The following is a 14,437-nucleotide window of genomic DNA, read 5'->3' on the forward strand; positions in this document are numbered from 1 at the left end:
AATAACTTGATTCTATTAACTCAAAATTCGAATATTTTGTTCGATTTTTTTGAATCAAATTGAATTTTACTCACCCCTAAATATCGGTATAGTATCTAATAACACCGCCACCGTTATATTTACACTTATCGCAAGTAAATGTACTACTCATCTAAAGAGTATTTTGGCCCCTAAAACTGAAGTTGGCCTAGGAGTAAATGATATGAAAAATTGGAATTAATGTGCGTACTAAAAAATTCTATGGAAAGTTTTTATTTCAATTTGGGTGGCTTGAATTGATGTATATGTATTAGAAGGTTGGAATGTGTTGCTTGCAAATTAAGCAATGGCATAAGAAAATGTTGAAACTTAGGAGCCTTTTGCAATTGGTGATATCATCACAAACAAGTCTCCTTAATCATTCATTATTCATGAGACAATTGCTCACTTTGATTTCAAATTTTGATAAGGGTTAGCTGTAGAATATATAATCTATTTAACAAGGGGTGAATTTGTCGGTCCTTGGAGATAAAAATAAACTTACAAGAAATGTACAAAAGTTTCAAGGCGTGTATCAATGCCACTTTCTTTAAAGTTGTACTCGCCCCTACTTATATTATGGTATACAGAAGAGTTATTGACAAATGAACCTTAATGATACAATGAATCCTAATGATTGTCTATGTTTTACATTGACGAAAACAACCCATTGAGCATTGATTGGAGTATAACAAAATATCAATTTTTGTAGTAATTCTTTATAAAATAATATAGAAATATAAAATATGGTGGGAAAAATAGAAAGAAACATTGTTCCTATGTTTTTATGTGTCATGCAAATAAAATTCCGCACCTATTTATAGGACGTCTCATTTCTCTTCATAAGGATATGGGTGAATGTTCGATCGAATCGAGTGAACAAAGTCTGAGTTAATCGAGTTCACAAATCCTATTTTATCATTCTAGCTCAATTTAAAAAATTTTCGAATCGAATGAAATGAAATTCGAGTTGAGTCGAATCGAGTGAAATTATTTGAGTTAAATTTAAAAAATTAAACATGTCAAATAAGAATATTGTTACAGTATAATTAATTTCATGTTAGAGAGTATGATAAATTTGAATCATTAATTAGGTCCCAAATTATTATTTTAGAAAAATTTTAAAATTTTAACTTATTTATATGTTTTTTAGAAATTTTTTAGAAATTTTATAATTTTTCTTAAAAATATAAATTTTGAAATTTTTATAAATGTTTTGAAATTTAAATGTTATTTTGAATTTTTTTTTTGAATTTTTTGTTAAGAGAGAGACCAACTTACTTATTTTCAAAGTTGACAGAGACTAAAAGAGTATTTACACTAATCTATTATTCGAATTATTAGAATTATTCGAGTTATTCAAATTGTGAAATTCAACTCAACTCGAACTCGAATAATTTAAATAACTCGAAATTCAAAATTTTTTTCGATTTTTTGGAATGGAATCGAGTTTTGCTCACCACTACATAAAGATATAACTACCTAAATGGACAATAATGTCTTTAGCAATAACTATTTGGTAATAATCAAGTAATATAATTTTTGAATTTAAGAGTTATAACTCATCACTATAAATAGCGATAAGTTTTAGTTAATAACCTATGATATAACTTTTGATTACTTATAACTGTTGAAAATGTTTCAACAGTTTGATAATAAAACGTAGACTAAATTATTTATGTCAAAAGTTCTAATTAAAATAATTTAATTAATTAATTAATAGTAAATTTTTTTTAAAAAAAAAACCTCCATTTTCATAATACAAAGATTCTACATTTGCCCAAAGCCTCGTTGACCAAAACAATACTAGAATTGTTCATTTGATTTAAAGTAATCTTGAACAGAAAATTTTAACAATTAATATTTTAAAGTATTATCAAATAATACCATAATTATTATTTAAAGAGAACAAAGACAAAGACCGTTAAAACACGCGCCAAATGTTGGAAGTTAAAACAAGGAAATTTTATGCTGTTTAAAAAACCTTTCCTCCATTTTTCACTTTCAGCACTGAAACATTTTGAGGCCCCATGCAGTACAGCAGCAAATATCTCCTTAATTTCCTTTTCATCTGCCCCCACATCTCCTTCATTACCATTAACACTCCCTTTTATGTCCTCGGATCTCTATAAAAAATTTTCCACTCATCTTTGCTCTATTTTCAAGGTCTTTTTTATTTATTTTTTCAGGAATGACTCGACAGGTGTATTTTGTTCCGGCGGCGGAGACGCAAGTAGCTTCGGTGAAGAAGAAAACGGCGGTTACGACGAGCTGGGTTTCGGTAGATGCAAAGGGGCAAGGCACGGTTCTTGACGTCGACAAGTACGCTATAATGCGCCGCGTTCAGATCCATGCTAGAGATCTTCGTGTTCTTGATCCTATGTTATCCTATCCTTCCACCGTTTTGGGCAGAGAAAAAGTCATTGTTCTCAATTTAGAGGTAATTTCGATTTCCATTTTTTTTCATCTTTTTCATTTTCTATTGCTTTAATTTGATTTTACTCTTGTTTCTCATGATCTGATCGCAGCACATTAAAGCTATAATAACAGCAGAAGAGGTTAGTTTATAGGATATACGAATACCTTTTAATACTTCCGTTTAATGTAGTACTGAGGTTTTATTTTGAGATAGGTCTTGCTTAGAGATCCATTTGATGATAACGTAATACCTATTGTTGCCGAACTTAAAAGGCGATTGCCTCAAGAAAAAGATCTCACATGTCAAGGCCTAGGAGAAGAAGAAGAAGAACATCCTGGTTTGCGTAACGATATCAACACTGGAGAAGAAAACGGTAATACTAACTTTTGGTTTGGAAATCATTTTCTCGAGTTGTCTTTCATTCTACGACGTTATATCGTTTCATGTAGAATTTCCATTTGAATTCCGGGCACTGGAAGTAGCACTAGAAGCAATTTGTAGCTTTCTTGATGCGCGTACTAGAGAACTGGAGACTGATACCTATCCAGCTCTAGATGAGCTGACCTCCAAGGTATTTTCATTTTTTTTTCTCTCTGAATAGTTTATCCTTAACTTTCCCTTACATCTAGTTGAATTGAAGGGATGAGATTTGTTGTTGGCTGATTATTCTTTCTAGTGCTTCATTTAAAGCTAGTAGTTGACTTTGATGCAACATACAATATAGCTATAGGAGTAGAGTTTTGGCTCTTAAAGTACTACAAACTTTATTATATCTATTTAACGCCTCCTCACTTTATTATACCAAAGTTTTTTTATGCCTATTCTTTGTGAAAGTGATGAAAGGATTAAACTTAACATTACATGAATACATTCAACCATGGAAAATACATCAACCTTTCTCCGCAAAATTGAATTTCAATAACGACTTCAGCGTGTAAGAAGTCAAAGCATCCGTCAGCCACTTTGGTATATTTGAGATTTCTCTGCATCACAATTTGGCATTTTGCCATTTTACTGCATGTGCTGTTTAGTCCTTTTACCAAACTTGCCTTGATAATGACAGTAATTACATCTTATGGTGGTAACTAAGCAGTTTAATTTCATTGAAACTGTCAGGCTAAATGAGAGAAAGAAAGCTAGGTAAAAGCTGCAATGATAGCCTGAGGTTTCGGTATCGCAAGATGTGCTTCTGGCTCAGATTTTCAGTTCACAATTAACTTGGTCATCAGGAGTAGGCTCTAGTGTTAAGGCTGGTCTTCCTCTATAGTTGCTAACATTATTACCAACTGCATCCTATATGGCCACTAGAACAGGCTGCACTTTCACTTTGAGGCATCCATAAATAATGTAATGAAATATGAGTAGCATTGAGAGAAATAGTAAAATACGTTATATGACCACAATGTTGAATAGAAGCTCTTGCAACATACGAATTACAATGAAACATTGTCCACTGTGATTCAGTTGTTTAATTGTCATCTCTATATAACATAGAAATAAGATTTTCTATATCACAGCTTTTCATTTGCTTTGCCTTAATGTTATTTGATGAATAGCAAAGAGTTTCAGTACCACTGTTTTCTAGGTTTGCCTGTAAGATAAGTTCAATTACAAGCAAGAATTGTAATTATGTGCAGATTAGCAGTCGTAACTTGGACCATGTGCGTAAACTGAAAAGTGCAATGACAAGACTGACAAATCGGGTTCAAAAGGTATGTTGCCATGTTTAGGATTCTAGAAGCTAAACATCACTGAAATTTCAGTTTCTCATGGTGGATGAATAATTTTTTTGTCATTCTTGATTTGGCCCAATGCTAATAAGCTGCTTACAGCTTTTCAGTTATCAGATGACTTTGTGCAATAACAGGCATAATAAATATCTACCTTTTTTTTTTTTAAGGATTACTGGAGATTTTTCTTATTGGCGCATGTATAGAATGGTCCAGCTGATTTCCAGAAGGAAAATTCAAATAAACTCTCCTGTTAACTAAAGATTAACGTGCATTGGTATAGTCTTAGTAGTACTTCAGTTCTTTATTTTGGCTTTGTCAGTCACTTAGAATTTATAATATTCTTGCCTCCGCAAGTGAGTTTTCACTGAGAGGCTGATCGTGCACGAACAGTGAACACATTTAGAAACCGAGGGTCAGATTTGTGGCTTCGAAAACAGAGATATTTGGATTCAAGGCTACCATAATTGTTTTCCGCCATTGCTTGCACTTTCATCAGTTTTTTTCTTTCCATTTAAAAAATGAAAAGCCAAGGCCCTAGATGCATGCGAATTCATAGGAAAAACCTCTTTAAGCAAATAAAAGGAAGCTAACGGGAGGCACTTGGGGGGATAGGTTTCTCTGTTCAAGGAGTTGATCCGGATAATCTGATTTTGGTACAGGTTTTCCCCGTGGAAGGATAACAAATTTGGTTGTTTTCTAGTTGATCTCATGTTCTAATATTTAGTCTAGGATGCAAGTCACTCGGAAAACCAAAGAGGCAAACGTAACCTCCCAAAGTAAACCCGGGAGAGCCACAATAAGAACAACTTTATGATACTAGATAAAACGGGATAATGAGGAAGAAAATGTATGTTGGTAAGGGCAATACCTTTTCTCGGTCTTTTGGCTAAGATCAAATGTAATATCTGTTTTACCTCAGAATAAGAAGAAATATTGGTAAGTGCATATACATTCTGTAAATCAATTGGAAAACCTGGTAATTTTAACAAGGAGGAGCAGTTATAACTAGAGGTGCAAGGATGATCCTGATTTCAAAAAAAAGATTCCTCAAATGGAAAAGCCTTAGGACCTAGGAGCCAATATATTAAGAGGGGTTTTGGCATTTTGCTAAGATACCTGTAACTTTCTCATTGAATAACGTACGAACATTATATTGTCTATTTCAGTAGTAGTTTAATTGATCTAAAAAAAACGTACGAACATTTCTGGGATGTGTCAAGGTTCGATATCTTGGTTGGTTAGATTTTAACCTGAGGTCCAGAGTTCAGTTTACAACTATATGACTGCTAGTGCTCTCTAGGGCATATGTTGCAGATCCTTAGGCACTAATGACTGAAGTAAAACATAGTAGAACACATTAAGTCCCTAGACTATTTTATTTTATTTTATTGAAGGAGCTAGACCAATTCTTTATAAGCTCTCCTACCTTTAGGTAAGAGATGAACTTGAACAACTTTTGGATGACGATGATGATATGGCAGACCTTTATTTATCGAGAAAGTTGGCAGTGGCATGCTCACCTGTAAGTGTTTCTGGTGCTCCTAATTGGTATCCGTCCTCACCAACTATAGGTTCAAAGATATCAAGAACAAGTCGGGCAAGTGCAGTGACAGTTGAGGAGGACAACGATGTCGAGGAGCTTGAAATGTTGCTTGAGGTAATTGAAGTCGTTACCTGTCATGGGTTTTGATTAGCTAATGCAAAAGTAAATGTTTATGTTTAGATTTCTGGATTCTGCAGGCTTACTTTATGCAAATTGACAATACATTGAACAAATTGACCACGGTAGGCTCCTTAGTTTTAACAATAATTCTGCTCTAATCTCATGGTTACTTAACATAATTATCCTTTTTTCTCACCAGCTGCGAGAATACATCGATGACACAGAAGACTATATCAATATCCAGGTGATCAGCTAAGTAAATTTATATTGGGAAAGAAAAAAAAAACTAAGGTGGCAAAATTGCTGAAGGAGGGTTTTGATGGTTGAGGGACGTGTCTGAATGTCTCAGTTACCTGACAATTGATCAAATCTAGTCAATTCTAGCTTGCCTTCAAGTATCATGACTAATTTGAGATCTTGATATTGAATTATGCTTCTCTTGCAGCTTGACAATCATCGAAATCAGCTTATTCAGGTGCTCCTCTAAAATAGACTCCAAACCCTTTTTCTCTGCTGTTATTCAGTGACATAAATCTGGTTTCGAGATAGAATATTATATCTGCATGCAGCATGCGTTTATGTTTACTGGTTTCACTGTATGTGGCAGCTAGAGCTCTTCTTAAGTTCTGGGACTGTTTGCTTGTCTATATATTCGCTGGTTGCTGCAATCTTTGGCATGAATATTCCTTATACATGGAAAGAGGGCCATGGATACATGTTTAAATGGGTATGCCTCCTATGATCACCATACCAGAAATAAACTACTATATTTGTCTACGAAATTTAACCTACAGTTTTTTTCTTTTTAAAGATTTATTTCCCCAAGTTATTGATAATTTGCATAAATTTGTTGAGAATTTTAATGACGAACACATGCTGTTTGAATTTAGGTGGTCATCCTTACCGGACTACTATGCACATCGACTTTCACATCAATAATTTCTTACGCGAGGCACAAGGGTCTTATTGGGTCATGAGGTGCATAGAATGCGTTCAAGGTAATAGGGATAAAGCTTGATCTTTTTATGCAGATGCATAGAACTGAAATGAATTCCTGGTAAAGCTTCAGGTCATTGGCAATTTCATGTGAAACATTGCATATGCTATAATATTTAGTATTATCAATTTATCATGCTTTATGAAAAATATGGTCCATGGGAGGGGTTGTTCCTCCTATTGTAATTGGTCACTGCATTTGGCAGAACAAAGTTTTATCAAGTATCATCATGTTGGCATATACATAAATGTATATATACGTTGTATATTTTAAATATTGTGTGATAGTTGATACTAATTGGGTTATTTTTTTGTTTTTATTTTTTTTTTTGGGGGGGGGGACTCAAGTGGCCTTTAGTATGCCATTGTCTAGATGGTAGGCCACCTTATAACTGTTGTAGAGGAATAAGGCAGGCCTTGTCTTGTGTTAGAGTTACAACAGACATCACGCCACACATCAATTACTGCTATCATCATTTATCATTTTCTGTTTTTAACGCTCATGTTTTCCTTTTCCCACCTTCCATGGCATTTTCATTTCCATTTCATTAATCTAAGTGTTTCCAGTGAGCACTGGCTATGAGGTGGGTGGATCTCGATAGTTAGTACATTTGATTCATGTAATCATTTTCGGGGAGCGGGTATAGAGCATTAATTCCAGCATTTATAATTTCTTCGGATACCTACCAACCAAAGTTGTCAAAGCCTTTCACTGTAACAAAATTCTAACGAGATTTCTGGCACTGCGACGAACAAATGCTCTCTCTCTCTCTCTCTCTGCCTTATCCTTGTTTTTAGCGTGGTCGAAACCTTTTTCATCATTTCCCAAATAGCTTTGCCTCGTACCTCTGTGTCCTGCATCTTTCCTTTACTTCTCTGGGCAAAATGTCGTGCATGTTAAGTTTAAAAATTAGAATATAACAACCATCCCCTTTTATTTTTATTTGGGTGGGGGCACAAATTAAAAAAAAAGAAAAAAAGAGAAATAGCTTTGGTCTTTTAATGCATAACATTATACTAAGGCTTGTAGAGGAGAAGATTGAAACCTAAGACTTACTCATTTGTCACCATTTCAATATTACCTTAACAATGAAGGTTAATAAACCAATCAATTGCTACAAGAAGTCCCCAAAATGTGCATTATTAATAAGCTCTACAATTTTTTTTTTTTGTTTTTGTTTCTTTGTAATGAGTGGCTGAAGTTTAAGGGATAGGGGAAGCAAGATAAATTCTTATTTGAAATCCGGGTAAAATTTAAAAAAAATAAAAATTCAACATCAATATAATTTTTAATCGAACTTATAAGTGAAATGATTTGAAGAAAAACTATTTATAATATATTTAAAAATTAATTAGTAAAATGAAATTAAGCATTTCACAATTTCTTGAATTGTAATTCGGCTTATAAAATTGAAAATTTTTAATATCATCATTGTATAAAAAAAAAACATGTTCTTTCTTTTGCATACTACAACGACACCAACACGAATACTTCGAAAATACTAAAATTGATTTTTCACGTAAATATATATATTTTATAATATTCTGTTATTTATTCACTACCATTAATAATAATAACAACAAAATTTAAGCCTCTTCCCCCCTCCCCCACCCCAAAAGAATAATAAAACACAGTAACGACGTCGTATATTAAACTGCATCCTAGGGTTACTCTGTTTTCTTTAGGGCGCATGTCCCATACATATTCACAAAAGGGACAAGTCACCACCGACCCAAAAATTTCGAATCGTGTAATTTGAAGCCTCCGTTGAACTTGTCTTAAATATTTATTAGAAAAAAAAAAATAAATAAAAATATGGGGAAAAATACATAATAATAAAACCAAAGGAAAACTCTTTGGTTCATGCTCCTTTCGACGACACCCTCTTTAGTATTTTTTTTTTCTTTCTCTTTCTATTTGGTTAGATTCAGATCATCGTTGCCTTCCTCTTCTCAACAACCCTATTTCTTCTTCTTCTTTGTCTGAAAAGAAATCACCATTGTTTCATCGTAATTATAATATTTTCCCCTTTTTTGTTTTTTTTTCCCTTAATCTCAATCCCTGCTTTCAGAATAAAAATTATTCCCATATAGCTTATACACCCATATCTCTTTACCTTTGCTTCTCGGTTTTTTTCGGCCTCTCTCTGTTTATAATCCTTCCTCTTGTTAGTATATTTCTGTCATGGGTTTTAATGCAGGTTTGTTTATGAAGATATGTACGTAAATTTTTCCTTTTTTTGCTTCTTTTGATTGAACATGCAGTGAGGGGGATACGTGTTCAAGGGGTTATTGAGTTGAGATTGAAACAAGAGAAAGGTGAAAGGGAAGAGAGATGGCGAATCAGGTCGTCAAAGTGAAGAGAGAAGCGATTGCGGCATGCATGACTTGCCCTCTTTGCAATAAGCTTCTTAGAGATGCCACCACCATATCTGAATGTCTTCACACGTGTGAGTCTCTCTCTTCTCCCTCAGATTTATATCTCCTTTTCTTCTTTTTTTACTTGCAAATTTTGTTCCTTTTTTTAGCTCATTTGTTCTTAATTCTTCAAATTTTGTTCCTTTTTGCCGTTTTATATCTGGGTTTTTCTTGCTTTCATTTCTTACCTTTTCGGTTGACCATTACTGTGCCTTAATAAACTTATGGTTTTGCTGTTTTATTTCGTTTCCCTCTGTTTCTTATTACTTGATGCTGATGCATTTTTGGTACAATAACTGGGTTCAGATTAGTTTAATAAACTAGTCGAAAACAGTCGTATTTCTTATACAGTTTGGTTATCGAGAAAGTTGGTTCTCAATGTAATTCATTCATGGCTTCTGTTTATTTGATTACGAATCCGTTCCTTTATTTTTTTTTATTTTTTTTATTTTTTGCACTTGTTGTTGTTTTCCACATTAAGCTAAGGCTCCCTACTATCATATTCTTTATTTCCAATTCAAGGCTCCTTTCCAACATTGGAGCTTTCCTTTTCTGTTTTGTAACTCCAAAATAAGATTCAAATTCCCAGATGATTTCCCAGTTTTAACTCGTTTTTAATTAAAATATTTGCTAGGATTGATGGGTGTGATCTTTATTTATGTGCCATAGAATTCTATTGAGTCAATAAATAGAAATTTATGATATATTTTTCTTTTGAATTTTATTTAGTTTGCAGAAAGTGCATATATGATAAGATAGAAGAGGAAGAACTAGAATGCTGTCCGATATGCAACATCGATTTGGGTTGTGTCCCTCTGGAGAAATTAAGGTACCATTCTTTTGCATATTATTCTCCTCTACCAACTTCTAAGCCTTAACTGATGTATACAATGCGTTCTTCATGACACATTCTTGAAATTTAAACTACTCCTAGTTTTAATCTTGTCAATTGCTCTGAATTTATATTTACTTGTTTCAAGTGGTTACTAGCAAAGTTTACTGATTTCTTCTGAATGTCCAAGGATGATTAATATTTACAAATTAGGGGCTTGTATATGTACGTTAGCCAATTTCAAGTAAATTATCTAGGCAGAGTCTAGCAGTTATGCAAATGCAAGGACTCCTATTGTGAGTCTCTCAGTGCCAAAAATCAAGGTGAAATATGTTGAAGAGGAAAAAATGACCTTATGCTACCCGCTTTTGGCTTCCCTGTATAATCAATCATTTTCCGTCTTTCTTGGTTGAGTGTCCACACACTTAATGTTGGTTAATCAACATATTGGAAAATTATTGTGCATTGACATTGGTCTGTGCTTGTGATAATCAGGCCAGACCATAATTTGCAAGATGTGCGGGCCAAAATCTTCCCTCTTAAAAGAAGAAAAGTTAAGGCACCTGAAGTTGTACCCCCAGTTACAGTCCCAACTAGAAGAAAGGAGAGATCACTCTCTTCGTTGGTGGTTAATGCCCCCAAAGTATCATCACAAACTACCATGACTGGGAGGAGAACAAAAGCTTTTACCAGAAAGGCTGGTGCTTCGCGACATTCCAGTTTTCCAATAGAGAAGCCTGTTAAAGGAGATGAAGGCTCTAAGGAGGATCACCAGGAGATTGCAAGCTCACCTGAGACACTAAATAAATTCACTCAGAATAAAAGACAGGTAAATTGAAGACAATTTTTTAGGTGATATCCTTTGTTCTCGTAGGGCTTAATATTGTCTAATAGTTTTCTTTTTCTCAAATATCCATTCTAATTGAAATAAATTGTTTTAGCTTAAACTGATAGTATCTGCGATGTTATAAAATTGAACAATGCAGTGTACTTCTTCTGCCGAACATATCCAAAACATAAATAAAGAAGCAGAGAATGGCGGCAAAGCATGGGATGGGAAATTGGACCTTTGGAAACCTTTGAATTGTTTAGTGGAGGTTGCAAATAGGACCAAGTCCTTCAAGTCCAATTCTCAAGGCTCTGATTCTAAGTTAGAACCTTCCTGTGTGCCCTCCATTGAAGCTCATACGTGCAAAAGCAAACATAGAGAAGATAAATGCAAAACAAAACTTGAGGATGAAAGGACTAGTGCTGGTCCTGCAACTTCAGAAACTGTAACACCTAAAAAGCTGCGCAGAGTCAGTCGAAAAAGGGCTTCTGGTTTTGGGGATTCTGGCATCTCCCCGCAGGCAGTGCTAGATGCTGCTGGTCCAAAGCATGAAAGAAGAATTGGTCCTGTTTGGTTCTCATTAGTGGCCTCTGAAGATCAGTAAGAATTGATTTCAACTTTCAGACTTTAGTGGTTTGAGAACATAGTTGCTTAAGATTACTTGTCTTGGTCATAAACTGATTCAAATGTCAATGCTTTCAGGGAAGGAGATGCTCCCCTCCCTCAAATTTCTGCACATTACTTGAGGATAAAGTACATTCCTTTGTCCAATTTCTTTTGCATGTGTCTTACAGTAGCTTGCTATATCTATTTTTCTTCCTTTTGGACGAAGACTGTAAATTTTATCTGTTGTTTGTTAAGACTGTGATTCTGACTTGTCAGCTATCCTGTTTTCGGTACCATATTCTCCTGATATTATGCTTAGAATGCAGAGACAACAAACATGTGGTCTTTGCAAATCTAGTGGAGGAATTAAATAAATATTATATGCTGGATTCAGTAAGGTGACAGATAAGTTGGAGTTATATAGGAAGTGTTAATAGACTGTGAAAGCAGAAAGGAGATGGGTGAAGGCGAAGATACTAATACCCTGACAGTCTTCTGTGTAACTCCTGCACCCAGAGTTCCACTTCTTGAAACGCGGATGGTGGGAGCTACTGAATAGTATAATGACACACGGGCAACCAAATAGATCGTGGGCTTAACTTAGTTCCATCACAGCTTTTTGCCGGTCATCTTTGGTTATGTTATCATCAAAATGATCAAGAAAGCATTTGACCAGTATATGGATGATTATGTAATAATCCAGTAAGCTTAGGATAAATAGGAAGAAAGTACATGACAGTGTCGTAAGACAACTATGCTTGGATTAGAAGTGCTTAAGGTTTAGATTGTTTTATATGGTGTCTCTAGTCACTTTCTGCTGTTAATTCATCTCCTATTGACTTATTATCGGTGATTCTTTTTTCCCATTTTATATTCTCTCTCTTGGAAGGTGTTAATTCTGCATAGGGGAATATTTATGACATTATGGGCATTTACTCTGGTTATGCTACTTTAGCCTAAATCATTGTGGAATATACCTTCTGGACACTGTTGCCTAGCATGTAATAGTTATCTCCTGAATGGCCTGTTTATTGTAAGATGAATGCTTTTAAGGGGAATAGAAGAAATAATCTGCAGTTTGTTTCTATTTCCAAGTAACCATTTTAACTTGACCAATTTTTCTTTAAGTTTGGTCTGTCATCATCACTAGCTAAACCGATTCTATCAAATTGTTAAATTAAAGGTGCTTTCTCCTGCCTCTTTTTCTACTTTTTCCCCCTTCCATCAATTGCATAGCAGGTTTACAATTTTTGTATCAGGTTAGTGATCATGTTTTAAACCAAATGATAGCTCTTTGTTAGTGTTCGGTAACAAATCCTGTTGAAATGTTTTTCTCATTATATGTTGTTACAAAAACACAAAGTTGAACTTATCTCTGACCTTTCAAATGGTAGAATGATTAAAAATTTCTTTAACTACAGGAGATAATTATCATACTTATTTTATTCTGTGACAGGGATGGAAATATACCTGTTTCTTTTATTCAAAAATATCTGAAGAAGAAACTGGACCTCACTGATGAAGCTGAGGTGAGTTAATCTCTCCTTGAATAATGTTCTTTAATGACATGCGAATATGAAATTTTACCAAAAAGATTTTAGCTTTTCTGTATTTTTACTATGAGGCTCATTTATGATGTCATGGAGATGCTTTATTATTATGCATGGATAATTGACGTCTGGTTAAGATAGAAGAGCTTCAAGCTTTATTCTCCACTTCATGCATGTGGGATAAACCATATGCATGTATAACCAGTCTGATTTATAGAATCCACATCTTAGTTGTTGTCTTGTTTGATAACTTTTTTTTTTACTTATCTAGCGACATCACATTTAGTTTGTGAAAATTTCTGAAGAATATATAGGTAAATTCCAACAAGCAGTTTGAAGAATTAGTTTAAGCCATAGATCTATCGTCTTCTTCGATAAACAAGGTGCAATGTGTTTATTTACATTTTGGTATATACTTGATGACAGGTTGAGATAAAATGCATGGGGCAGCCTGTAGTTCCAACACTGCAGTTGTATAATTTAGTTGATTTGTGGCTACAAACAGCAGCAACATCACAGCAAGTACCGGCCACCATTGGTTCATCTGCCAAGGAATTCGTCATGGTGTTGGCGTATGCACGAAAAGCCCCAGATGAGTAATAATGCTTTCTTTATTTCATTCTTTTCCCCACCACAATCAATAATCTCTCTCTCTCTCTATATATAAAATATATTGGAATTTCATTGGTGATAGAGTAGGACATTTTGATCCTCTGGCATATATTTTCTTCTACATAAACATATGTATTTAGTGAGATTGGTTCTTCTACAATATAGTTTCTTAGAGCACCGTATGTGGCCAAGTAATGGGATTTGCTATGTTAAAACATCATTGTCATCCAACTTGCCACCCATTAGTGTTACAATTGCTTCATCTTCCTTTTTGACTGTCTTCAATTTATCAGTTTGATGTAAAATTTTCATCATCGTTTTCCACATTACCCAGGGATTCATTTATTTTTCTAAAATTTTTTAACTTTTAACAACTAAAAAATTTTATGCTTTGCTACGACATCGTCTAAGAAAAGACAAAATCAAGCAGTAGGCCTTTTGAAGACATTCTGATAAGGGGAAAAAGAAGAAAAGAAGGATAGCCACATTACACCAACCGAAAGGCTAAGTTGGGTTAGCAATAGGCAAAATAAAGGCTAAGTTGGGTTAGCAATAGGCAAAATCCCAATTAGGACAAAATATGATTATTAGCGGAGACAAAACCACGAATCTATAGGAATCTACCCACCAAAATATCTGTTGGGCACTTGGGAGAGCTCAATTGTCAATGGAACCTATCTTTAGTTTTACCAGCAAAACCCCTAAACTAAACCCAGAACTTGATTGTACCAGAAAGCAAGCAAGCAAGCAAGAAAATCATC

At 34.3% G+C, this 14,437-nt stretch overlaps 2 protein-coding genes across 3 annotated transcripts; both read left to right on the forward strand.

Moving 5' to 3' along the window:
* Nucleotides 1-2,019: 2,019 nt before the first annotated feature.
* LOC107955461 (magnesium transporter MRS2-I) lies at nt 2,020-7,135 on the forward strand. Of its 2 annotated transcripts, XM_016891253.2 has the most exons (11): nt 2,022-2,458; nt 2,547-2,576; nt 2,651-2,810; nt 2,887-3,008; nt 4,075-4,149; nt 5,603-5,827; nt 5,911-5,955; nt 6,033-6,077; nt 6,279-6,308; nt 6,441-6,560; nt 6,724-7,135. In XM_016891253.2, exons 1-11 carry the CDS (start codon nt 2,210-2,212, stop codon nt 6,808-6,810), a joined length of 1,188 nt encoding a protein of 395 aa, XP_016746742.1. In that variant the 5' UTR covers nt 2,022-2,209; the 3' UTR covers nt 6,811-7,135. The 2 variants fall into 2 exon arrangements, with proteins under 2 accessions (XP_016746743.1, XP_016746742.1); XM_016891254.2 differs by lacking the exon at nt 5,911-5,955 and having other exon boundaries at nt 2,020-2,458.
* A 1,514-nt stretch (nt 7,136-8,649) lies between these two features.
* On the forward strand, nt 8,650-14,005 carry LOC107955459 (E3 ubiquitin protein ligase DRIP2). The gene is made up of 8 exons (XM_016891251.2): nt 8,650-8,997; nt 9,095-9,279; nt 9,977-10,076; nt 10,575-10,908; nt 11,066-11,508; nt 11,611-11,661; nt 12,971-13,043; nt 13,491-14,005. Exons 2-8 carry the CDS (start codon nt 9,165-9,167, stop codon nt 13,662-13,664), a joined length of 1,290 nt encoding a protein of 429 aa, XP_016746740.1. The 5' UTR covers nt 8,650-8,997; nt 9,095-9,164; the 3' UTR covers nt 13,665-14,005.
* The last annotated feature ends 432 nt before the right edge of the window (nt 14,006-14,437 follow it).

Source organism: Gossypium hirsutum, chromosome A07, assembly GCF_007990345.1.
Source record: "Gossypium hirsutum isolate 1008001.06 chromosome A07, Gossypium_hirsutum_v2.1, whole genome shotgun sequence".
Classification (NCBI taxonomy): domain Eukaryota; kingdom Viridiplantae; phylum Streptophyta; class Magnoliopsida; order Malvales; family Malvaceae; genus Gossypium; species Gossypium hirsutum.